Source organism: Leucoraja erinacea, chromosome 2 (genome assembly GCF_028641065.1).
Source record: "Leucoraja erinacea ecotype New England chromosome 2, Leri_hhj_1, whole genome shotgun sequence".
Lineage (NCBI taxonomy): Eukaryota > Metazoa > Chordata > Chondrichthyes > Rajiformes > Rajidae > Leucoraja > Leucoraja erinaceus.
The window spans coordinates 92,759,815-92,787,114 of record NC_073378.1 but is presented as its reverse complement, the minus strand read 5'-3'; the positions used below and the strand labels follow the sequence as shown (position 1 = coordinate 92,787,114).

Below are 27,300 nucleotides of genomic sequence, written 5' to 3'. Positions count from 1 at the left end.
GAGGGCTTCTCCTCCCGGCCTGGGTTGGTTCGCCTTGCCGCGGATTGTTGTTGTCCGCCGGTCGCGCAGCGGGAGCCGCCAACCTGCACAACGTCTACAATATATATATATATATATATATATATATCTACCGCCGGCAACTTGCCCTTCACCGAGGCACATCCCCCGCCTTGATAGAGAGTCTCCACTTGCTGCTGCATGAGATGGTTTCCATCCCGCTCCGTGGCCGCAGAGCAGGGCACGGCCTGAGCGCCGGCGAGGCCTGGTGACTGACCTTGTCCCCAACATTGTCCCCTCTTCACAAACCTCTCCCGGCTGTGAATAGTTGCCGGTGACAGCCCAGCCCGGCCCCACTACACTCGACACGGCGCCTGGCCTGGCCTGGCCTACCTCAATGTTGCCATGGCCTCTGTGATCACTGAGAAAGGCTCCATAAAGAAGAAAAGTGAGAAGAAATTCGCAGCCAGAGAGGAAGCCAAGCTCCTGGCAACTTTTATGGGTGTCATGAATAACATGCGCAAACAGGCAAGTGTTTTTAAGGAGGGTCAAATGGGGCAAAATGTATGAGAGAATAGAAAGGTTGTCGAGTGTCATATTCTGCCGACACCCCGAACAGTTGATGATTGTTGTGATAATTTTATTAATTAATAATTTGTGCAGTAATTAAATAACTTTTGTGCAGTAAAATTCAATAATCGAAATGTGGCCAAAACTTAAAGATTACAAATTTGTGTGTAGCGATCCAGATCCATGGGTAGCCTCCAAGAGCCTTTCTTGGGAAGGGAGTTGGAGGGGCTGTGGGGATGCACAGTTGACTAGGAGCAATGTAACCGTAAATACATCGGGTCAAAGGGCGTGACGCACGGAGCAGCTCAATCCGTCTGGAGGACATGGCAGCCTCGGCAAACACTGTTAACACACGAAACGCGTACTTTCTTACCTGTTAAAAACCGCTGTAAATAATTGTGGAGGGTGACTGAGCACTCTGAACCAAATGCTCTAGTATCTTTGCTCTGAACCCGAGCACCAAGGTGTAAGCGGCCGAAGGAGCGCATCCCTCGGGACAGCCCGCAGTCTCTCCCCGGAGTCAGCGCTGTCCAGCCACAGTCACCCTCCACCCTGTCTCCCCCTGTGGGCCGATCTGTCACGGGCTGTGGGTCAGCAGCGCCCACACACGGGGCCGGGTGTAGTGGGGTCGCGGCTCCGGGCTGCAGACACATGGGGACGAAAACCCGGCAACGTTCCCGTCAGCTGCAGCAGAGTTGGGGACATTCTGGTCCCTTCGCCCACCCAGAGTCACCGGCCGCGCTGCAATGGCACTCTGACCCCCCCCCGTGACCACCCTCCACCCCTGACCACGCCCCCACCCCGACCACGCACCCCCCGTCCATGCCTCCCCCCCCCCCCCATCCCTGACCACCCGGCAACGTTTCCGTCGGCTGCAGCAGTGTTGGGGACGGTCTGGTTCCTCCGCCCACCCAGAGTCACTGACCGCACTGCACCAACACCCCGACCTCCTCCCCCCCCCCCCCAACCCCGACCTCCCACCTCCCACCTCCCCCCCGACCTCCTACCTCCCCCGCCCCCTCTCCTCTTCCCCCCATCCCCGGCCGCGGGTATAGACGGCCCCGGGTCCGCGAGTGTGGAACCAGTCAGCGTGGAGTCCGGATGCTGGAACAGAAGAAGGGCCCGCTCTGCTGGCAGCCATAATAAATGCTTACCTGCAGTTCACCGCGTGTACTCAAGTTGGCGTTGCGTGGCAACAGTACGGGTCACAGGTTGTGACCTCGACTGCCGTGCAACCTTCCTATAGGTAGGTCAACCTTGGTTGAGTGGTTGTGTTCTTGCCTTGAAGTCAGAAGATCTGAAGTTAAAGCACATCATCTATAATGATAGGTCAGAGGGGAGGTTAACATTTCCTGGTGTCATTGTTTTCCTTAGAAGTAAAATGTTGGGTTTGAAGAATAGAAGGCAATTCTCTTAATATTTCCTCAAAATGTATTTCCCCCCCCCCAAACATTTTGACAATTACTTCCTTGATATTTGGATTTTATGCCAAATTGGCTGTAATATTTCCTGCATTATAGATAAATCCATGACAATGATGTGAAACATTGAAAATAAAGAATTAGCAACTTTTCAATTCAATTTGCCACAACAGATCGAAAACAGATGCGATCTCGCTGGCTCTCCACTCTGCTAGACCACTTGGGCAATAGGACCATCAAGCTGTTCATCGACTGCAGCCCCGCATTCAACATCTTCATCCCTGACAAATCCATCGTCAGACTCGCAGGAACTGGGTCTCTGCTTCTCACTATGCAACTGGATCCAAGGCTTATTCACCAGCAGACTTCGTTCAGTATGAATTGGCAACAGCACCTTCATCTTACTGACTGTCAGTACAAATACACCACAGGGATGCACACATAGTTCCCTGCTCTATTGTCTCTGTATCCATGATTATGTAGCTAAACACAGCTCCAATGCCATTGTTAAATCCACTGACAATACCACAGTCGTTGGACAAAGTATGAATAATAACAAGTAAGAATGTAGATGGGAGATCAAATATTTTAATTGAGTGGTGCCGGAACAGCAACCTTGCTCTCAGTGTTAACAAGACCAAGTGGCGTATTGCTGTTTTAAGGAATGGAAAGGATTACACACCTGTCTTCATTGGCAGAACGGTAATGGAGAGAGTCAACAGCTTCAACTTCATGGCCATACACCTTTCTGATGATCTATCCTGCACGTAACACATGGATGCAATCACAAAGAAAGCTCACCAATGTCTACTTCCTCAAACGTTTGACGAGATTCAGCATGTCACCAACTACTTTATTGAACTTCTGCAGATGTATAGTGGAGAGCATACCGACTGGCAGCATCGCAGCCTGGTTCAGTAATTCTGATGCTCAAGAACAAAAGAGGCTGCAGAAAATGGTGCAGTCTATTATGGGTATTGGCCATCCCACTGTCAAAGGGATCTTGAATATCATCAAAGACGCGCATCACCATGCCCAAGTTCTCTTCGCGCTGCTGCTATCGAGAAGAAGGTACGGGAAGCCTGAGAACCATTGCCTCCAAATTCACGACAGCTTCTTCCCATCAAGTTTTAGGTTCTTAAACCACCCTACCTTAGCACAAGCCACCATGGACCTTGCCCTACCATGGTTGCTCTTCATACTTTGAATTTTACACTATCGTGGACACATTTACTTAGAATAATTGATAATTTACAGTATTTTGTTGTTCCATCGAATGTGCCTATAAAGCTGCAGCAAGTAAGAATTTCATTGTTCAGGTTCATGTCTGGTGAATATGACAATTAAACTCTTAAATCTCTTGAATTTTTGGAATGAGTCGAGGCTAATATCTGAAAAGTGACAATTCAGATGTAATCTAGTACTTTGCTGGCACATATCGAATTTGTGGGTTCCGTGTAATAACCCATTTACTTAAAGCTTTGTTGGATTGTTGGTTAACGTGAAGTGTGCTCTTGGGGAAAGGAACCATTGACACATGGTACACAAAAATGCTGGAGAAACTCAGCGGGTGCAGCAGCATCTATGGAGCGAAGGAAATAGGCGACGTTTCGGGCCGAAACCCTTCTTCAGACTGATGGGGGGTGGGGGGGAGAAGGGAGGAGGAGGAGGAGCCCGAGGACAGGGGGGGATGGGAGGAGACAGCTTGAGGGTTAAGGAATGGGAGGAGACAGCAAGGGCTAGAAAAACTGGGAGAATTCAACGTTCATGCCATCCGGACGCAAGCAACCCAGGCGGAATATGAGGTGCTGTTCCTCCAATTTCTGGTGTTGCTCACTCTGGCAATGGAGGAGACCCAGGACAGAGAGGTCGGATTGGGAATGGGAGGGGGAGTTAAATGCTGAGCCACCGGGAGTTCAGGTAGGTTATTGCGGACTGAGTGGAGGTGTTCGGCGAAACGATCGCCCAACCTCCGCTTAGTTTCCCCGATGTAATGTAGTCTCCCTGAAGCATTGACACATGCTTGAGTTATAATCGGAGATGACCATTGTAGGTATGACTTTGTTGGATAGGGTAGAAAAATTGTGGCATTGTGTTAAAGATTTGAAGTTGCAGTGTACTATAGAGTCAACAATGTTGTGTTTGATTTATAATGGGGACCATCGCAGGGAATAATTCAGGTGGGCAATAGTTGATGGGATAAGCATGACTCTAGAGATCATAACTAAACAAGGTTTCGCAATATTTACAACAATGAATTTAAACTCTTTTTAATATTGTGAATTATTGCATACAAGAATAGGAATTGATTGTTTCCAACTCAAAGTTAACAATTGCACATTACTGCTCAAAGACATGTATCTTTCCAAATCACCTTAGCTGCTGAATCTGAATCTGATTGAATCTGAATCTGAGTGTTCAAGAATATTTTCTGTTTACACAAGTGCTGTTGAGAAAAATAGTAGTACAGGTAGCTGTGATTTTTTTTTTGATTTTTTTTTGGATGGGTGCTGCATTTATCTGTGGGTAACACCAAAAATTGACCAAATAAATATGAGAACATGGTGAGCGGATGGGATTAGTGCTACTCATTACATAAATACAAGCACTGATATGGATGAAAAAAATAGCTTATTTCATCGTTATAATCCTTGTGTTTTATCTTCAGAAAATTCTCTGTGACGTTCTTCTGGTGGTGTCGGATAGGAAAATCCCAGCTCACCGGGTGGTACTTGCAGCTGCCAGCCACTTTTTCAGTCTAATGTTTACCAGTAAGTTGGCTTTTATCATTTTTTATTTTCATGTGATCATTTATAGTGCTTGCACTTTCCTCTAAACTAAGCAGTTATTAATATTCTTGCTCATTTTCCTCTTAGCAAATATGCTTGAATCCAAGTCTTATGAAGTAGAACTCAAAGATGCTGAACCTGACATAATTGAACTACTGGTAGAGTTTGCATACACTGCCAGGTATGTGTTTGTTACCTTTTACCTCTTACTTAATGATTTTAAATATTGTGAATCCTTGTTTCCATCACATTTACTGTTTAAGTTTCCAACTCGAAGTGCTTTCCAAGTCTCTAGTGACTACAATGTTTAGTTCACTGTATGACAAGTTACAAACCTATACCCTTGGGTCTTCATGTTGAAAGAATGTGTAAAATTATGAGCAAGTTAAACCTGATATCCCTTTACTTTAGTTTTGGGCAAGGTATCATTTATCCAAGGTTTTATTGGTATGTTATTCTTTATACTGGAATTGTTTACATAATCTTTTTCATTCATGATCTTGAGTTTGAATGTTGTAAAACTGAGGAGGGTTGATCCCTGCTAGTGACATGGCTGCGTGTATAGTTGTCCAGGTTTTGTAGAAGTAATTTGATGGGAAAGCTCATGTGGGCATGGGTAGATGTGTTGTCCAATCTTGAGTTGGGCCTCATTGGCTTTGCTGTAATGATTTTTGTAGTCAATTGCCAAAACCGTTGCCATTTATTTTCCATTTATTTTCGATTCACTGATAAACTGAGATTCTACCCCTCGGACTAATTAGTTCTATGTTGAAATCGCTTGGGACATGAAGTTTGTGACGTTAATTTACACTGTAATAAAATACTTTATGTATTTGTTAAACAGCAGATTGTGAAATCTGCTCCTGATGCCTGAGCATGGTCCAAATGCACATATTTTACTACAATTAAAGCTGATGATAGTGGGAGCCCACTTATCATATTTAGTAGGGGGCTGAGTCTGTGAGGGATTTAAGAGATCCAGGGCTGCAATTCACAATGTGAGAATACTGTAAATCTATTGTGTCATGATGCTTAGGGAGGTCCCTGGTGAATCTTGTTCTTGTGGATCAACCAAGTGGTTGAAGAATGTAAAAAAAAAAAAATGCCCATGAAGATTCCACTCTCCAATAGACTATAGTATTCAATGAAAGGATTTGATTTATATTTTAAAATGACAACTGAGGAGTCTCATAAGAAGGACAAATTTCCTTTTAAAGAAACAACTTTTACAGTTTTAAATTATGTTTTAATTTTTACAGGATCTCTGTTAACAGCAATAATGTTCAATCGCTATTGGATGCAGCAAACCAGTATCAGATTGAACCAGTGAAGAAAATGTGTGTTGAATTCCTTAAAGAGCAAATTGACGCTTCAAATTGCCTTGGTATGTTACATTAAGGGGCTGCCTTATGATATGGCGGGATGTTTTGATGTGCTTTTCAATCTGTGAAATCTTCCAATTTTTATTATATTGTTTTGATTTTTTTTAACCCATAGGGTGCAGCACAAGTTTGTCAGTGAAATAAACGATACTGGAAACAAATCTCTTTAATAGCGATAGTAGTTTGATTTTAATTATTGCATGTCTCTGTGCTGGCCCAGTGATTAGTTTAGTCATGTAAACAAAAAAGCCCCTTCCAATGGGACAATGATGAGCAAGACAAACTTAAAAATGCACCACTTTTGTACCTAACAACTGATTAAAGCGTGGATTATTGCATGCAAATATTATATAGTAGCCCTGCTGGAAATTGCACATGATTTTTTATCTTTGTGCATGTACCAATTCTTTGATTTGAATTGTTTTAAGGTGTACCTTACTCTCGAGCAAATATTGATCAACATCCTCATCTATCCTCATAAGAATATTTATTGTCCATGCCACTTGTAAACTTAGATGAGTCAAAGGATGACGTAACTTGAAGGAAACTAAATTTAAAGTTGTTGCGTTGGACCAAGAGCAGACCAGTCCTGAGCTTATTTTGCTGTCATTTATTTAGATCTTGGCTGACCTGTATCTCAATTCTATTTTGCTATCATTATTCCTTTTCGGTTTTACTTTTCGGTTTTACATGGGAGAAGGTGTTTGATGGTAGTTCCCTAAAATGTTCCCAACTGTGTTATGAACTACCAAAATGGAATATGAATTGCTGTTCCTCCATATGGCCATTCCATTTCAGCAGCCAATGGAGAAGGGTCAGGACAGAAAGGTCAGTATGGGAGCGGAAAGGGCAAATTAAATGGTTAGCAAACTGGAGATCCAGCAGTCCTTGGCGGACTGAGCGCATGTGTTCGGCAAAACGGACTGAGTGCATGTGTACAGCCCCCCACAGCTCCTAGTCTCTCCAATAAAAATGTATCTGACTACACCTTCAGGTCTTAGAAAATTACTGCACCAGTGGGCCACTTGGAGGAATTATCCTTCGGCACTTCTAAGGTCTGAAAAATGAAAAATAGAAAAATAAATTTTTCACTGTTGCTCGGTACACGTGGCAGTAACAAACCTAACTAACAGTGTAATTTTTGCTGCCTTGTCATAGAAAGTTATTAAAACTACAATGGGTTGAAAACCTAATAGGAGACATTGAGAATATCTCTGGCAGAAGAAATATCTGATATGTCCTGTGCCTTCCTACTGTGCTGTAAACTTATATGATAGTATCTGACTTTGTTCACAGGAATAAGTGTTTTGGCAGAGTGCCTCGACTGCCCAGAACTCAAGACATCTGCAGATGGATTCATTCATCAGCATTTCACTGAGGTTTATAAAACAGATGAGTTTTTACAACTTGATGTCAAAAGAGTAACTCATTTGCTGAAACAAGATGCACTAACAGTTAGAGCAGAAGATCAGGTATGATCAATCATTTTCAAACCGTTCTGAAAATTTCTTTATCTTGAGCTGGTATTGGTTTATTATTGTCACGTGTAACTAGATGCAGTAAAAATCTTTATAATCATATCATAAATAAGCACAATTGGACCATGAGTGGGTGCAATAAGTAATGCAAAAGAGAAAGGAAACAGAGTGCAGAATACAGCGTTAAGAGCATGCGGCAAGCGCGACCTAACGTGGTCACTTGAGCCGCACGGCCTCGCGGGGTCGGTCCCACTTCGATCGCCGAAGCCGTATGGAGTTGTGCGGAGTTGGTCCCGACATCGCGTGGGGCTCCAAAAAATTGACCGCGTTCAAAAATTCCGCGCGGCAACAGCCTACCGGCCTACAGCCGCCTCGACACCATACGCAGCGTCTTGACGCCGTACGTCACGCGCGAACTTCCCGTGGACTTCGCTCGAACTTCACGTCACTCACTCGACCTCCGCGCAGCCCCTGTTTCCGGTTTGGTCGCGCTCGCCGCATGCAGGCGCATGCTCGTGGGACAGGCCCTTTACAGCTACGGGGAAAGTGCAGTTAATAAAATGCAAAAACTAATAAGGTAGTTTGGAAGATCGGGAATGTATCCTCAGCATTTGAGGGGTCTGTTCGAGAATCTGATAACAAAGGGAAAGAGGTTTTTCCTGGATCTGGTGGCATGTCCTTTCAGCTTTTGTACCTGCCTGTCGGGAGACGGGAGAAGAGGGAATTAATGATTAGCTTGTGAGTAGTACATGAATATATTGGCTGCTTTCTCAACCAGCATGAAGTGTAAATTGAGTTGATGGGGAAAGATGGGGGATTCTGGTTGTCTGATGGACTGGGCTGCATTCGCAAATCTCTAATTATTTTGCAGTCTTGGGCGGGGCAGTTGGCAAACCAAGTTGAGGCATCCTGATAAGATGCCTTCTATGGCACAACTGTAGAAATTGGCTTTGCCTCGTGAGGCAGTTGGGAGGAGGGTTAGTAGAGGGTGATGGCAAGATAAGTAAGTAAGTAAGTAAGTTTATTGGCCAAGTATTCACATACAAGGAATTTGCCTTGGTGCTCCGCCCACAAGTAACAACATGACATACAGCGACAGTTACGAATGACTCAGAAAACACTAAACATTAATAATAATAAAACATTAATGATAAAACACCATTGATCAAGCATGTGAACCAACAAAATACCAGATCAAAGGGAGGCTCCAGATATTTGGCTGTTGAGTCCACAACTCAAAGAACTTTAACTTAGTTTGAGATATGGGGACTCTGATGTTCAAGTTCAAGTCAAGTTACATTTATTGTCACATGCACCAATTGGTACAGTGCGATTTGAGTTGCCATACAGCCATACGAAAAGAAAAGAACACAATACACGATAGAGTTTAACATAAACATCCCCACCCCCACAGCGGAATCAACGTTTCCCACTGTGAGGGAAGGCAATAAAGTTCAGTCATCTTCCTCATTGTTCACCCGTGGTTGGGGCCTTTGAGCCCTCCGCAGTCGCCGCTACGGATGGCCAAATGTACAGGCCCTCATGCCGGAATGATGGAACTCCGACGTCAGAACGGAAGAACACACACAGCGGCTTGGAGTATCCGAATCGGCCACTTCCTACCGGAGACCTCGGCTCCCGAAGTCCACAGGCCGAGCTGGGCGGAGATTCAACACTGGCAACCCTTGGCAAAGGATCTCAGGACTCTGCGGTTAAAATCAGCGTCGCCCGCTGCTAGAAGCTCTGCAAACCACAGCTCCACAGTGTTAAATAGCAGGCCCAACACTCCGGAGCTCCAACAGGCGATCCCCAGCAAGACATCGTCCTGCTCCGCGATGGTAATTCAGTGCTGTGCCACTGCTGAAGCTCTGGCCGCTCCCCGGCAGGAAAGGCCGCGCCAATCCAGTTGGTAGGCCGCGAGGTGGGGGCGAAGATGCGACTCGGAGAAAAGACGCAACCTTGACCAGGTAGTGACTGGGAAACGGTTTCCCCTCTTCCCCCTCCCACCTCCCAATTTAAAAACACTAAAGGGCTTGTCCCACTTAGGCGACTTTTTAGCGGACTGCCTGCGACCTTCAAGCTCGCAGCACTCGCCTGAAAAACCGCGAACTGGAACGCTGACCACACAGACACACACACACCTCTACAGCTAATAACAGAAGATTTCTCTCTATAATAAAGAAGAATCCCCAAACGTCTTCAGGAGTCAATGCTGAAGAGAAAACTGAAGGGGACTATCCCCCAAAACAAGCATTAGCCAAAGATGGCTGCAATACAGACCTGGCAGAGCATCACCAGAGAAAACAGACTTCAAGCAGTCATTGCAAAGGATATGCAACAAAATACTCAACATCACTACTTTCATTTACATGACATTGCCATGTCCCAAACATTATGGTGCCCTGAAATGGGGGGGACTATGTATAAACACTGCTGTAATTTCTACATGGTGAAACCAAAATGTTTAAAAGATGTCCTTTATTAAAATCAGACAATGTGCACTTTAACCACTTGTGATTTTTTTTCTTTTGCAAATTGTGGAGTGCAGAGGCAAATAAATAAATGATGTGTTTTTGTCCCAAACATCATGGAGGTCATTATACATTAAAAGTAACTAAGCAGGATTAACGTGAAAAAAATTAACAGATGGTTTACAAAAAAAATGACCAGAACGCCACATAAAATCCAGCAGCCACTTGCTGGCACCACCTGGTGTCTTTCAAGAACCTACATGAATAATATTTGGGATATGTGGATAGTATGTCGTCATAATCTCAATGTTTCATGATATAGGTATGTTAATAATAATAATAATACATTTTATTTATTGGGCGCCTTTCAGACATCTCAAGGACACCTTACATAGATTAACAGGAATATAAACATATAATCAGAATAAAATAAATAATAAAGACATCACAGAAACACAAATTAAAAACAGAATTCAGTCCAAAAACAAAAAATCAAAAACACTGTGAAGAGAGAGCAGCGGCAGCTAAAGCGCGCCAGCGTCCACTCTCCCTTCACGGCAGCCATCTAAAGCCATGTTAAGTATAATGACTTGTGTTTTCTAATTTTCATTTTGTGATTTATTATTTTTTGTTTCATTGTAGGTTTATGATGCAGCAGTTAGATGGTTAAAATATGATGAACACAATCGACAGCAATATATGGTTGATATTCTGGCTAAAGTCAGATTTCCACTCATCTCTAAAAACTTCTTAAGCAAAACTGTCCAAGCGGAATCACTCATTCAGGATAACCCAGAGTGTCTTAAAATGGTTATTAGTAAGTATGTTTGTACCTCCCAGAATTAATACTTTATACAGTTTGAGTGGAAGCAGTTTAATGATTTAAAGTTTGTTCTTAACTAAGTAGATTATAAAGTAGATTACATATTTCATGTTAACGTTTTCAATTACTATTTCCTGAGCTTTGGTCCAAAGACTTTCAATAGTCTGCATATTTACAGAGTTGAATATGATACGTATAGGCAGTTCTGCTATTTGGCATGTCTCCATAACACCAATTGGATATAACAAGAGTAATGAATTAGACAACACCATTTCTACATTGTGGGCCGAATTGGTTATAACACTTATTTTGATAGGGAACTAGAAAACCACTTAAAAGTTGATTTGTAAATAGACAAGCAGCAGAAAAAAACTGTCTTAGTTTAAAAAACACAGTTTAAGTCGAGGACTGTTTCCATAGACATTGTTACCTCTTAAGAACCTAGCTGCTTGTGGCACATTGTAGGAGTTCTATTGAGATTGACAAGCATCCACCTTTATTGACACTTGCACAATGATACCCAATTAAACAACATAACATAGAGCTTTTGCTGTATCTAACTTGCCTAATTTTGATAATTCTGCAGGGAAAAATAATTTTGTTACTATGTCTGAAACTTTAGCTAACTCATCTAATCCCTTTTTTACCCATAGACACATTCATTTTTTTAATGTGCTTTTCTGTATTACAAGGTTTCTTAAGAATGCAACTATCATGTTTTAACATAATCAATTGGATTATAAATAATATGTGGGTTATACAGCATTTGTAGGTGGGGGAGGAATATTTTGAGTCTAAACCCTGCATCTGGACTGAGATTATAGAGTTATGATAGCCATTATAAAGAGAAGAGGGGTAGATGATTGCTAGATTGATGTCATAGAGTTATTCAACATTACTCCATGCCGATCTTCAAACACTCATTTACACTAGTTTGACATAGATCCAATGTCATTCTTACCATATTCACTTGATCTCTCCCCTGGATTTCACTTCTAATGTACACACTTGGAGCAATTTATCAAGTGGTCAATTAATCTACCAGCCCTCAAGGTTTTTGGATATTGTAGGAAACTGGAAAACCAGATAAAACACGTGGACTCGGGGAAACCATACAAGCTCCAGACACAGCACCAAGGTCAAGATTGAACTTTTGGTTACTAGAAATGTGAGACAACAGCTCCATGGCTATGTCACCATTGGACCTCCCCTATTGTGTTTAGAATAATATCCAGTTGGTCATAGGTTAGAGCATTAATTCTTCTGAATATCATGTTGTAATTTTCAAGTGGTGAAAATGTAATACGATAATTTAAACATTTAATATGAATCATATGTATTTGTTCGGAAACTTAAAGCACTGCTTTAAAGCACTGTCTTTTCACCATTGAGAAGTAATTAAACACCAAACATGGACATAGAACAGTACAGCACATAAACAGGCCCTTTGGTCCACAATGTCTGTACCAAACATGATGCCATTAAAATTGCATTGAATTGAATTCAAATGAAATGAGCAATCTGTTATGTGAGATAAGGCAGTCTCAACCCAGTGAATAAGGGCACCAGATCATAACCATCGTTCTGTGACCATATTGTCTCTACTTATCTCAACCGTAAAGCATCTGCCCTGTTTACATTTTTACATGTTATCACTGTGGGTTTATCACTCGTGCATTAAGAATGGTGATGTAGAAAATGCACTGTCTGAATATTGCTTTGATGTTAGAATAAAAGGATATATTGTGGGGTGATACACTATTGCACTATCTGATCTGTGCTGGGACAAGGCAATACAAGAAGAATGACAACACTTTCAGAAGGGCAGATTAATGAATTATCTTGACATTTCGAGAGAACCAAAGAGTTTTAAAACCCTTCTGTGTTTAAGTCTAAACTTCAAAAAAGTATTTGATACTGATCTTCATTGTTAATCATTCTTTTCTGCAGGTGGTATGCGCTATCATCTTCTGTCTCCAGAGGATAGAGAGGAGCTGGGCGAAAGTACACGGCCAAGACAAAAGAAACATGATTATCGCATTGCATTGTTTGGTGGATCTCAGCCACAGTCATGTCGTTATTTTAATCCCAAGGTAAAGGGTTGGCGGGGATGGTGGAATCAATAATCTGGGAACAGTAAATTTTTGTGTAGTACTGTCATAACTCTTGCATTCTCATTGTAGATGTAGGTATGTCAACAAACCTAAGCGACCACGTAACTGACGAAACCAGAGAACCCTGAATAGTCCACATTTATGTTAAGCATCCATTTGAGCTGTAATTTAAATTTTCCATTACAGTTATTTTAGAGTTAATTGTTATTGGCTATTGATACAAATAATATTTTGTCATGATTAAAATGATTAGTATTTATTTTCAAAGAATCACAAACATTATGCTGTATACAGTTGCAGGGGTATCTTCTTCATGCTGTTTTTTTTTTTTAATCTGCAGAGGGATATTTTGGCAGGTCCATCTTCTATTGAGAATCCAGTGTTAGTGCAATTCCTTTAGTCCTTGAAAATAAGTTCAAATGTTTAGAGCTGTGTTAACAGTTCAAGTTCCATATAATTGGGAGTGTTTTCAGTAAATAATGGGCTTGTTATGGGTTCAGGACCCAGGCAGCAAATCTGGCCTTACACTTTAAGATGGCACTAAGAGAGAGCTGCACTGTCTGATTTGTTGAACCAAGATCCTATTTCCCATTTCAGAGGATCATGAAACATGACTTAATAAAATAAACATGTAATTATTTGTTTCCTGACCAATATGGAAACCTTGATCAATATTACTAAAACACCTTATACTGCCATTGTTGCTTGTGGATGCCAGCTGTGTCATGAAGGGCAATACATTAGTGCGGGTTTTTATTTTGTTCCTTGCAGGATTATACTTGGATGGACATTCGTTGTCCATTTGAGAAGCGACGAGATGCAGCCTGTGTCTTCTGGGACAACGTTGTTTATATATTAGGTGGTTCACAGCTTTTTCCTATCAAACGAATGGATTGCTACAATGTAGTTAAGGACAGTTGGTATTCTAAACTGGGTCCTCCAACTCCTCGAGATAGTCTTGCTGCATGTGCTGCAGAAGGCAAAATTTACACATCTGGAGGCTCTGAAGTAGGTGAGTTTGTAGTCTCTTTATTCTATGGCATTTTTAATTACACTTTGCACAACAATATTTTCAAGCCGACTTGGGTGGATTTCTACTGGTTTGAGGGACAAGCAGATTATGGGAGCAATCATTTCATTGTTCCATTTTTTTTCTGATCCTGAAAATCCCTGCCTATCATTGTGGGAATGCCATTGCTACAGACCGGCAGATGGCCAATTTGCTAGAAGGCAACCAGAGTGGGATTACGTGCACTGGGATACAGTGAAAAACATTGTTTTGCATGCTAGCCACTCGGATCAGATAATCAATCAAGATACAATAAATACAACCAAGTTACTTTCAAGTGCAATAGGTTGAGCAAAGGGGAAGATAGAATGCAGGAAATAGTTGTCACCATTGTAGCGCATAATTTCCATAGACTGTCCAATTTCCGCAATGACAATAGACGATGGGTGCTGCAGTAGGCCAGCACCGCCATTCAATGTGATCATGGTTGATCATCCACAATCAGTACCCCGCTTGCTTATCCCCTGACTCCGCTATATTTAAGAGCCCCATCTATCTCTCTCTTGAAAGTATCCAGAGAACCGGCCTCCATCGTCCTCTGATGCAGAGAATTCCTCAGACTCGCAGCTCTCTTTGTGGAAAAAGTGTTTCCTCATCTCCGTTCTAAATGGCTTACCCCTTATTCTTAAACTGTGCCCCTGGTTCTGTACCCCCCCCCCCCCCCCCCCCCCCCCCCCCCCCCTAACACTGGGACAATTTTTTCTGCCTCTAGCATGTCCAAACCTTTAATAATCTTAAATGTTTCAATAAGATATCCTCTCATCCTTCTAAATTCCAGAATATACAAGCCCAGACGCTCCATTCTATCAACATATGACAGTCCCGCCACCCGGGGAATTAACCTTGTGAACCCACGTTGCACTCCCTCAAGAATATCCTTCCTCAAATTTGGAGACCAAAACTGCACACAATACTTCAGGTGTGGTCTCACCAGAGCCCTGTACAACTGCAGAAGGACCTCTTTACTCCTATACTGAAAGCTTCTTGTTTTGAAGGGTGGAAGTGTGTCAGATAATATCCTAGTTTATGGAAGAACTGTTCAGAAGCCTGATAAGAAAAGGGAAGAATCTGTTCCCGAGTCTGGTAATCCATGCTTTCAAGCTTCTTTGCTTCTGCCAGATGGAAGCAGGAAGAAACATAGAAAAATAGGTCCAGGAGTAGGCCATTTGACCCTTCTAATCATGGCTGATCATCTAATATCAGTACCTCATTCCTGCATTTTTCCTTATCCCTTGATTCCTTTAGCCTTAAGAGCTAAATCTAACCCTCTCTTGAAAACATCCAGTGAATCGGGCTCCACTGCCTTCTGTGGCAGAGAATTCCACAGATTCACAACTCCCTGGGTGAAGAAGTTTTTCCTCATCTCAGTCCTAAATGGCCTACCCCTTATTCTTAAACTGTGACCCCTGGTTCTGGACTCCCCCAACATAGGGAACATTTTTTCTGCATCTAACCTGTCCAATCCTTTAAGAATTTTATAGGTTTCTGTAAGATCCCCTCTCATCTTTCTAAATTCCAGTGAATACAAGCCCAGTCGACCCATTCTTTCAATATATGTTAGTCTCGCCATCCGGGGAATGAACCTGGTGAACCTACTCTGCACTTCCTCAATAGCAATAATGTCCTTCATCATTTTAGGAGACCAAAATTGCACACAATACTCCAGGTGCGGTCTCACAAGAGCCCTGTACAACTGCGATAGGACCTCCTTGCTCCTAAACTCAAATCCTCTCGCAATGAAGGCCAACATGTCATTAGCTTTCTTTACTGCCTGCTGTACCTGCATGCTTACTTTCAGTGACTGATGTACAAGCACACCCAGGTCTTGTTGCACCTCCCATTTTCCTAACCTGACACCATTCAGATAATCTGCCTTCCTGTTCTTGCCACCAAAGTGGATACCCTCACATTTATCCACATTATACTACATTTGCCATGCTTCTGCCCACTCGCCCAACCTATCCAAGTCACCCTGCAGCCTCGTAGCATCCTCACTGCAGCTCATAATGCCATCCAGCTTTGTGTCAGCCGCATCATTGGAGATATCACATTTAATTCCCTTACCCAAATTATTAATATATATATTGTAAATAACAGGTCATTTTCCAATGTTCTATAGATTCAGGATCAGTTCCTGTGGATTGGAGGGTAGCTAATGTTATTCCACTTTTTAAGATAGGCGGGAGAGAGAAGACAGGAAATTATAGACCAGTTAGCCTGACATCGGTGGTGGGGAAGATGCTGGAGTCAATCATAAAAGATGAAATAACGACACATTTGGATAGCAGTAACAGGATCGGTCTGAGTCAGCATGGATTTACGAAGGGGAAATCATGCTTGACTTATCTTCTGGAATTTTTTAAGAATAACTAGGAAAATGGATGAGGGAGAGCCAGTGTATGTAGTGTACCTGGACTTTCAGAAAACATTTGCTAAGGTCCCACATAGAAGATTAGTGGGCAAAATTAGGGCACATGGTTTTGGTAGAGTGCTGACATGGATAGAGAAGTGGTTGGCAGACAGGAAACAAAGAGTAGGGATTAATGGGTCCCTTAGAAAATGGCAGGCAGTGATTAGTGGGGTACTGCAAGGCTCAGTGCTGGGACTGCAGCTATTTACAATATACATCAATGATTTAGATGAAGGGATTCAAAGTAACATTAGCAAATTTGCAGATGACACAAAGTTGGGTGATGCTATGAGAATGCAGGGCGACTTGGACAGGTTGGGGGGGGTGGGCAGATGCATGGCGGATGTAGTTTAATGTGGATAAACGTGAGATTATCCACTTTGGTAGCAAAAACAGAAAGGCAGATTATTATCTAAATGGTGTCAAGTTGTACAGGGCCCTAGTGAGACCACACCTGGAGTATTGTGTGCACTTTTGATCCCCTAATTTGAGGAAGGACATTCTTGCTATTGAGGGAGTGCAGCCTAGGTTCACAAGATTAATTGCCGGGATGGCGGGACTGTCATATGCTGAGAGAATGGAGCGGCTGGGCTTGTATACGCTGGAGGGCCGAATGGCCTACTCCTGCACCTATTGTCGATCATTGAGTGCTCCTACCACCTTCTTGGTGTTTAATGTAGATGTAAAAAGCCTTGGGATTTTCATTAATCTGTCTTGCCAAAGCATCCAAGGTTCACTTATTTATCCCCTTTTTCTACTGGAAAATGCTGGTGCTCAACTGGCTTTTAAAGGACTGCAACATATTAAATGTAGTATCATTCTTATTGTATACTTTGACAATTTGCAAAGTGAAAGAGATGTTTTTTTCATAATCAAGCCGATAGCACAAAATCCACATGACTCGTGAGAAACAGGCAACCTTATGTATAATTTTGATTAAAACAAGTTAATGCCTGTGTTTCTGTTGATAAACTTGCACAGTTAATATGATGTATTATAAATAGTAAATTCCTGGGAAGAATGCAATGCATGAATGAGTGGCAGGTACCCTCAACCCAGGAATATTCATTAAGATGTGAAGTTATCTCTTGTATATGAAAAGTTGAATTCCTCTTGACAATTACAAAAACATTGATGGACTGTGAAGTATATTCTCATGAATGCCAGGTCTGCTGCATACAAGTCAAATAATCCCGATAATAGGATAATCACTATCATCCCAGTGCAGAAGAAAGCTTGCATTGTACTTTGCAAAACTGAGTATGCCAAGTAATAATACCACGATTAACGAACCCCAGTATAATAATTCGGCCACCCACAGAACGTGGCAAAGGCTGAATACTATAACTGGCTGCAAAGTGAATCGGGCAACATCACAGCTGATAGTGCGGCCCTACCTGATGAACTTCATGGTTTCTATGTTTGCTTTGAGCAGAAGGCCAACTGATAACATCTGTGATGGCATCGGATTCAAGTGTGTCTCATTCCAGAGACTTTATTGCAGAAGTTAGATTGGCCGAACTGAGGGTGAGCTCACAAAAAGCAACTGGCCTAGATGGAGTCCCTGGCCACAACCTTAGAAACTGCGTAACTCAACTGGTGGGAGTATTCACTGACATCTTTATTCCCTCCTACTCTATTCTGATGTATCCACCTGCTTCAAGAAGACCACTATCATTCCAATGCCGAAGATTTTGTACCGATGACAACCGTCCAGTGGCCTTGACATCCACCATCATGAAGTACTTTGAGAGGCTGGCTATGGAATGCATTAAATCCTATCTACCAAGCAGCCTTGACCCACTGCAGTCTGCTTACCCCCACAACAGGTCCATGGCTGATGCCATCTCCCTGGCCCCACACCCATCCCTGGAACACCTGGATAGGAGAGACGTCAAACTTCTATTCATAGACTTCAGCTCTGCTTTTAATACCATTATCCCATCTAAGCTCATCACAAAACTCGTGGAACTTGGAGTTGGCACTACAACTGGATCGTCGACTTCCTGACCAACAATCAGTGAGGATAGGGGACAAATCGTCCTGCAGGATAATACTCAACACTGGTGCTCCGCAAGGATGCAATCTCAGCCCCCTTCTTTACTCCTTATGCACTCACGACTGTGCACACAACTACAAATTCAACTCCATCTACAAATTTGCGGACAACATCACTGTAGTGAGCCAGATGTAAAATAATGACGAGACAGAGTACAGGAAAGAGCTGTAGAACTTTGTGAACCAATGTTAATACAACAACTTTTCTCTCAATGTCAGCAAGACAAAGGAGATAGTGATTGACTTCAGGAAGCAAAGCGGTACACAAACCCTGGTACACATTGACGGTGCCGAAGTAGTGATGGTTGAAAGCTTCAAATTCCTAAGAGTAAATATCACTAGTAAATTGTCCTAAACCAACCACATTGAAGCAATGGCCAAGAAAGCACACCAACACCTCTACTGCTTTCAGAAGGCTTACGAGGTTTGGCACGTCTCCAACAACTCTCACCAATTTCTACAGATGTGCTGGAGACAACATTTTATCACGATGTATCACAGCATGGTTTGGGGAAAGCTTCATCCAAGACTAGAAAGAATTGCAGGGAATTGTGGACGCGGCCCAGACCATCGAACAAACCAACGTCCATTCCAAACTACATCTACACTGCATGCTGCCTCGGCAAGGCCACCAGCATAATCATTGACAAATCTTGCCCTGGTCACTCCCTCTTCTCTCTACCATCAAGCAAGAGGCACAGAAGTGTAAAAACGCAAACCTCCAGATTCAGGGGCAGTTTCTTCCCAGCTGTTATCAGGCAACTGAACCATACATCAACAATTAGAGAGCGGCCCTGAGGTACTACCTACATCATTGGAGATGGGCTATCTTTAATTGGACTTTACTGGGCTCTATCTGGTGCTAAACGTTATTCCCTTTATCATGTATTTGCACACTGGCCAGCTCGATTGTAATCTTGTATTGCCTTTCCGGTAAATGGTTAGCACACGACAAAAAGCTTCTCACTGTACCTCGGTCTTTTGACTACTTAATTACTAATTAATTAATTACTAACCAGTTCCCCTGGGTATGTTTCCCTCAATTATTAGATATTTTCAGGATCTGTTCTAATATTTGCCTCCTTCACATTCAAATTATTTGAATTTCACATTGTTTTGAGGTCCCCAAGAGGCATTATTGTGGTTTTCATCATTAATATGCCAGTGGTTAAATGTAACAATACTTTACCCTAAAACCAAAATGTCTTTTGCTGCTACTGTGATAACCTAAACTTTGTTGAAAGACAAACATTTACAGCTGGCCTCTGAAAGCTCCTGTATGTGTTATGGATGAGATATCCAAGCAGTGCTGGCTGATTTGAACAAATGTATTGCATTATGGTTGGAAATAATCTGTTGCATTCCGATTAAATGGTTGTGATGGAGACGCAAAGAGACTACAGATGCTGCAGTCAGGTGCAATTACAGATTTGTGTACACAGCTCTAACATCATCTACTGCGTTCAGTGTACCTGATTATGGCCTCAACCAGGTGAATATTTGCAGTGCACCTATGCCCTGTCCGCAGAGTTCTTACAGAGCCTCAGGTTGCATGCCATGACAACACCCTTTCCTGGTCCCACACTGATTTGTCCATCCTCAACCTCTACTGCCAGGATGAGGCCCAAAGCAAACCAGAACAAGAACATCTCTCTGTTTCATTCCGATCCACTTCTAGTCCTTCCATTTTTGTTTCTTTTCCCATGCTACCCTTCCCCTCTGGTTCCATCCACCTCCCCAATCTAGTTTAATCTACCCTTCATCTTTCCCATAATGGTTCAATGATCATATCCCTTGCTTATCAGTTTCCAACCCTCGTAGCCTTTGCATCCACACTCATCACCTGACAGCAGCGGTTTCTGCCTACACCCCCCTCTTTACACCACCTGGCTCCATCTGCCTATTTTTCCTTGCCTGCTTTCACCTATTCCTACTCGCTCTGCACCCTATCCTGGTTCCATCTTCACACCATCTTCGGCTTGCCTGCTTTCACCTATTCCTACTCGCTCTGCACCCTATCCTGGTTCCATCTTCACACCATCTTCGGCTCTCATTGGTCAAATTACCACATGCTGGTCATTGTCTCACCTCGCCCCCTCTCTCCACTTTATCCTAATGCAGTGTCTTGACCCAAACATTGTCAATTACTTTCCCTCTACTGATGCAACTCGGCCACAGAGGTCACCCAGCAGCTTGTTTTCTGCAACTGGTTGAGCTGTTATTCCTTGTGTAGGGAAATGTGAGCTGAAACCTCTGACAAATATACAGCATGGACATGCCAATAGATAGACTGCTCTCAAAGACCACCCTTCTCAGAGGCACAAATAATTCTAATTGTTTTTGTTTTCTGATGCAGGAAATTCTGCTTTGTATCTCTTTGAATGTTATGATACCAGAACAGAGAATTGGCATACCAAACCCAGTATGTTGACACCTCGATGCAGTCATGGCATGGTTGAAGCAAAGGGACTCATCTACGTTTGTGGTGGAAGTTTAGGCAACAATGTATCTGGAAGAGTTTTAAATTCCTGTGAAGTTTACAATCCTGCAACTGAGTCGTAAGTTTTAATGGTTGTGGTTTGCCGAAGTTGATATGGTTTGTGTAAAAATAAATTGATGTGAGTGTGAGGCTATATACTCTGAACAAAAAGAGAGCAATAGAAGAAAGAATAGAATAGAATGCTATTTATTGTCATTCAAACCTGGGTTTGAACGAAATTCCATTTCTACAGTTTTTTATATTACAAACACAATCCAAGACCCACACTTAACATAGTTTACATAAACATCCATCACAGTGAGTCTCCAACATCTCCTCACTGTGATGGAAGGCAAAGTCTTTATCTCTTCCCTTTGTTCCTTCTCCCGTGGTCCAGCAGTCCAACTGCAATGTCGAGGCGAACTGGGGCTCCCCGGGTGATGGTAAGTCCTGAGGCCGTTTAAGCCACGCCGGGTGATGTTAGGCCCCAGTTCCATGTCCTTAAACTCACGATTCCAGCGGGAGAAGTCGCCGTTGCGGAGCTCGGAAAAGCGGTTTCCCACCAGGAACCTGCGAGCTCCCAGTGTTCCCGTCCACCGGGTCTGTGGCCGGTGCCTCTGAACTCAAAGTCGGGTTGCAGCCGCGCGCCACCACAGCTCTTCCCGCTCTGAAGTTGGCCAGCTCCGCGATGTCAGTTCCGCAGGCTCTGCAACTGGAGCCCTCAGGTTAGTCCTGGCCGGAGGTCGCCGCCGGCTCCACGATGTTAGGCCCAACGATATCCGAGACCCGACAGGGAATAGTCGGGTCTCCGCACAGGGAACAGATTAACGGTTTCTCCCACAGCCCTCCCACCACGCCCCACATATACACAGCTAAAAAAAAAACTGACTCAAAGACATACATTTAACAAGACAAAAAATAAAAAAAGACAGACGACTGTAGTCGAGCCACTGCCGTTAGGCTCCGCCACTCCCACGAGTTTCCCAATGAAACTGTTAGGAATGTCCTATAGATCTTTAAGTAGTTTGGTGGGAATGGATGAGAAAATTTGGAAATGCAATTTAGGCAATTTTCTGATGGGTGAAAACACTAGTCAAAATAGCCAGCTGGGTTGCTGGCTTTCGTCAATTGGGTGGGGGTGGGGGTGGGGGTGAGGAGATTTAATAAGAACCTGAGAAGCAACTTTTCCCACACAGTGACACGGGAGTAAATGGAGAGGCAGGTGCAATAGAAACATTTAAAAGGCATTTGGACAGGTACATACTTAGGAAATATTTTGATTTAGGACAAGCGTGGGCAAATGGGACTAGCTCGGATGGGGCATCCTGATCTACATGGAAGAGTTAGGCTGAAGGCCTTATATCCGTGTGTATGACTCTATGACCAAATAGTAAGAGGTTCAATTATCCTAATATTAACTGACATACAATTTGTGTTTGACGTTTAAAGAGAGCACACTCATTTTGAAAAGCACGCAGAAGAACATTTTAGTTGCTACATAACAAGTCCAACGAGGGCGATGGGATGAGAATGAGCTGAGTCGTGGTGTGAATTTCTACATTTACCTTTTGGAAATGAAACTGTGAAAGAACCAGTTGGAAAGTATTTGTATACTGGTCATTAAAACTTAGGTTTGGCATAATGGAAAAGGATTAATTAATAAATAAAGATTCTAAGTAGAATATTTAAGGTATGTAGGTTTTGGACATTACATTGCAAGAAAGATGTGATTGCACATGAGAGGGTGCAGGTGACATAAATGAGAGAGTTGTCAAACTAAGACATATTAAAGGTAGGATAGGCTAGGATTGTTTTCTTTGGATCAGGAGAGGTTGGAGAGAATTGAGATCAATAAAATTAAGGGGCTGAGATTGAAAAAGTAAGTAGGACCATTAATCACCCATTCACAAGTTAGTTTTGTGTTATCCCACTTTCACATCCACTTCCCGCATACTTGGGAAAATGTGCAGATGCCAATTCACCAACAAAGAGATATGGGAGGAAACTGGAGCACCCAGAAGAAACCCATGTGCTCACACACACACACACACATATACACACATACACGCACACACACACACACACACACACACATCCCACCCCCCCCCACACACACACACCCCACCCCCCCCCCCCCACACACACACACACACACACACACACACACACACACACACACACACACACATCCCACCCCCCCCCCCCACACACACACACACCACCCCCCCCCCCCCCCCACACACACACACACACACACACACACACACACACACACACACACACACACACACACACACACACACACCACCCCCACCTACCTCTCTCTAACTTTCTTTAGCATCATTATTGTTGAGGTTTTCCCTATTGTCACCTCCAATTCACCTTTGGCCAGAATCTTACATGATCAACCTATAAAACGCCAGAATAATACAATCATGAAAACTTAAATGGAATGATCATAAAATAGATAAACACAAGGAACTGCACCGGAAACTTGTGGCGAACACAAAGTTCTTGAGTAACTCAGAGAGTCAGGCAGCATCTCTGGAGGACATGGATTGACAACGTTTTGGATCAAGGGCTTTTTTTAGGACTGTGTTTGAAGAATGTCCTGACCTAAAACAATGTCTATCCATGTCCTCCAGAGATGCCTGACTGTTGACTTCAGCATTTTCAGTTCTACATAATATAAATAATTTCACTTAAAACACCTCACATTTCTCTGTATTAAATTCCATCAACCATTCCTCAGCCCACCTGGCCAATCGATCAAGATCCTGCTGCAATTTTTCACAACCATCTTCACGATCTGCAAAACCCTCCACTTTTGTATTATCTGTACATGTTATGTATTTGCTGTTCTATGAATTTTGTTTTCTATTTCTGTTCACTTTCTACCAAAACATTTGCAATGTTGGTTAATGCAACTTGAGGATTCCTCTATTAGAATGAAGCATTCACCAGAAAAGACAGTCAGGTGGTTTTAATGTTCCATCAAGTCAAGTCAATTTTATTTCTATAGCACATTTAAAAACAACTTTTGTTGACCAAATTGCTTTGCATAGGTGTAGGTACTAACGTGCTACAAACAGTGATACATAGATCAACAATACATACATAGATACATACATACAAGATCCCTCAGAGAACCTCAAGAAAGGCTTGAGAGTAGAAATAAGTCTAGACTTAAAAGAGTCGATGGAGGGGGCAGTTTTGATGGGAAGAGGGATGCTGTTCCATAGTCTAGGAGCTGCAACTGCAAAAGCTCGGTCGCCCCTGAGCTTATGCCTAGATCGTGGGATGGTCCGTAACCCCAAGTCGGCCGATCTAAGGGACCTGGAGGTGGTATGGTGGGTAAGCAGATTTTTGATGTAGGTGGGGGGCAAGCCAGTTTAGGGCTTTGTATACATAAAGAAGGAGCTTGAAATTGATTCGGAACTGCACAGGGAGTCGGTGAAGAGAGGCCAGAACCGGGGTGATGTAGTCCCTTTTTCGGGTGCCCGTCAGGAGTCTTGCGGCGTTTTGGACCAATTGCAGGTGGGACAGGGATGTTTGGCTGATGCCAGTGTAAAGGGAGTTGCAGTAATCAAGGCGGGAGGAGATAAATGAGTGGATGATGTTTTCGAGGTCGACAAATTGGAGGAATTGTTTAATTTTAGCTATTGTCCGAAGCTGGAAGAAGCTAGCTTTTACCACGGCATTGACTTGTTTGTCAAATTTCATCGCGGAGTCAAATATCACGCCAAGGTTTTTGACGTGAGGTTTGAGTAATGGGGTAAGGCTTCCAAGCTGCCTGCTATCGTTTTGATTGAGTCCGAGGGGCCGAGTAGGATGACCTCAGACTTACTCTCGTTTAGTTGGTGGAAGTTCTGGGCCATCCAACACTTTATATCCCCGAGGCAGTGGATAAGGCTGAGTAGATTAGATCGGTTGTTGGGCTTCAGGGGGAGATAGAGTTGTGTATCGTCTGCATAGCAGTGGAAGGAAATGCCGTGCCTTTGAATGACTTGGCCTAAGGGGAGCATATACAGGGAGAAGAGAATGGGGCCTAGGATGGAGCCTTGTGGAACCCTCGCAGCAAAGGCTAGCTGGGGAGGAGAAAGAGTTGCCTATGTTTGTAGAGAAACCCCTATCTTTGAGGTAGGAGATAAACCAGCTCAGGGCAGTGCCATGAGATGGATGATTTTTCAGTTCAACATTCAATCCTTCACTGATCTGAATGTTTTATTTAAGATGTGTTTAAATGTTCACTGGCATTCCTTTTTATATAACTATGCTGTGCAGATGTGAACTGGTTATCAGAATCCGTGACACATATTGAATACCAACTCAGAATTTTATTATGCAAGTGTTTGAATTGTGTATCTCTTTTTAATAGGTGGACAGAACTTGCTGCAATGCTGGAGGCTAGGAAGAACCATGGATTAGTTTTTGTAAATGACAGAATCTATGCTGTTGGTGGACAAAATGGACTTGGTAAGGATACTTGATTTGAACCTACTGCTGTCTCCATTAACAGACAAAATATACTTGTTGATCCATCTCTACATCAAATCTGATTTTAAAATGCCTGCTCCACCTGGTTGGCTATTCTGAAATCTTTATTGGATTCACTTAGTTCTTTCTTGGCAGGTTTCCACCAACTGTCTTGCAACATGTTGGTCCTTCTTCTATCTACTTCCGTGCCACCAAAGTTTGGGATTACTGACTACTCTGGGAATTGGTTAGTAAGCTGCCAGCTAAACCTTTTATTCACACTCTTCATTTGAAATTAAAGTCATATGAACAACAAAAAAAGGATATTGCTGTATGACTCTTTATTGTGTGCAGATTTATTGGGGGGTATTTGAAATAAAGTGACAACTCCTTTAATTTATGATAGTAGCAGGCTTCACACCCTCATCAGTTAAATCTGAGAGTTCAGGTTCCTGCTTTTCAACTCGTATTCTGGAACCCTATTAACCTGTGGAATGAAAGGACAGAGCCAAATCCCTCAGAAACTCAGTACAATTTCCATGGCTTTGCTTTCAAATGTTGGATTTCTGTAATGAGAAAGAGAATACAAACTCTAGAAATGTCTAATCTACAGAAAATATGTTCCAAATATTTGTAGTTCAAAATATATGATAGTTAAGTTCAAAATTAAATTGTTTTTTTGTCCCCGCAGGTGGTCTAGATTCCATAGAATATTATGATATTAAGATGAATGACTGGAAAATGGTGTCAACGATGCCCTGGAAAGGGGTGACTGTTAAATGTGCAGCAGTAGGCTCCATAATCTATGTCTTGGCTGGTTTCCAAGGTGTAGGTCGATTAGGCCACATTTTGGAATATAACACCGAGACTGACAAATGGACAACTAATTCTAAAGTCCGTGCTTTCCCAGTAACCAGTTGTCTTATATGTGTTGTGGACACATGTGGTGCAAATGAGGAAAAACTTGAAACATGAAGAAAACAAATCTTTGGAGCTACCAGAATGATGCCTGTTCCATCAGCTCGTGCTGGCATAAACTGATATATGAAGATTTTTCTAATTTAACGTCTTTTGAGTTGTATTAAAGTAATGTTGATATTCAGGATTATTTCGTAAGAGTTATTAAAAAAGGTGGTTTGCCTAATATTACTGCATTTGTTTTAATTGCTTAAAGTGTTGATATTTCTGCCAATTGCTGTGGAAATAGGAATTTTTCATAGACTATGGATTTCTAATTAGAACATGGAAGTCTGGAAATTGACAGTATCAGACAGCAAGGATATTCTTTTGATATAGATTATTGAACGTTTTAGTTTGGGAACAATCCATTGAGCCCATCAAGTTTGCAACAATGTTTCTCCACATTCTTTGCTTTTTCAATTGTCTAATTGCTTTTTCTAAAAAAATATATTTTGTGATTTGAAAGCATTCTTCCGAGCTCCATTTTAAAGAAAGCATTATTCAAATTAATTAATGTCTACACCAATATGACACAGGGCATCAGCTGACAAATATGAAAAGTCTTCATCTGCTGACACTGCAGTAACTCTTCCCTAGAACCTCCTGTGGGTATAGTAAAAACAACAGATTTCTCAGACTCAGTTGATTTTTTAAAAAGGTGTTAAATTAGAATTTTGAATGTTGAAAACTAGTTTATACAGTCAAGTTTGACATTTGGGCAATCTGATTATCATGCAGTTTTTATTATTTTGAAAAAGAATGTAGTATACAATTAGAAAAGTTGGTTACTTGCTACCACATAT

General features: G+C 42.5%; 1 protein-coding gene across 2 annotated transcripts; it reads left to right on the top strand.

Annotated features, from left to right (window-relative positions):
- On the top strand, window positions 1-26,683 carry klhl7 (kelch-like family member 7). Of its 2 annotated transcripts, none has more exons than XM_055661242.1 (11): window positions 1-525; window positions 4,657-4,759; window positions 4,865-4,958; window positions 6,037-6,161; window positions 7,456-7,631; window positions 10,751-10,925; window positions 12,882-13,024; window positions 13,817-14,057; window positions 20,939-21,140; window positions 25,440-25,537; window positions 26,229-26,683. In XM_055661242.1, exons 1-11 carry the CDS (start codon window positions 403-405, stop codon window positions 26,510-26,512), a joined length of 1,764 nt encoding a protein of 587 aa, XP_055517217.1. In that variant the 5' UTR covers window positions 1-402; the 3' UTR covers window positions 26,513-26,683. The 2 variants fall into 2 exon arrangements, with proteins under 2 accessions (XP_055517217.1, XP_055517226.1); XM_055661251.1 differs by lacking the exon at window positions 1-525 and adding an exon at window positions 2,163-3,059.
- Window positions 26,684-27,300: the final 617 nt, after the last annotated feature.

What these genes read in the sequence shown, in the direction of transcription:
- klhl7 (XM_055661242.1), top strand. Translation starts at nt 403, where the DNA reads ATGGCCTCTGTGATCACTGAGAAAGGCTCCATAAAGAAGAAAAGTGAG. An exon ending in TGAATAACATGCGCAAACAG is followed by an intron (nt 526 to 4,656) that starts GCAAGTGTTTTT and finishes TTTTATCTTCAG; the next exon opens with AAAATTCTCTGTGACGTTCT. An exon ending in GTGTCTTAAAATGGTTATTA is followed by an intron (nt 10,926 to 12,881) that starts GTAAGTATGTTT and finishes TCTTTTCTGCAG; the next exon opens with GTGGTATGCGCTATCATCTT.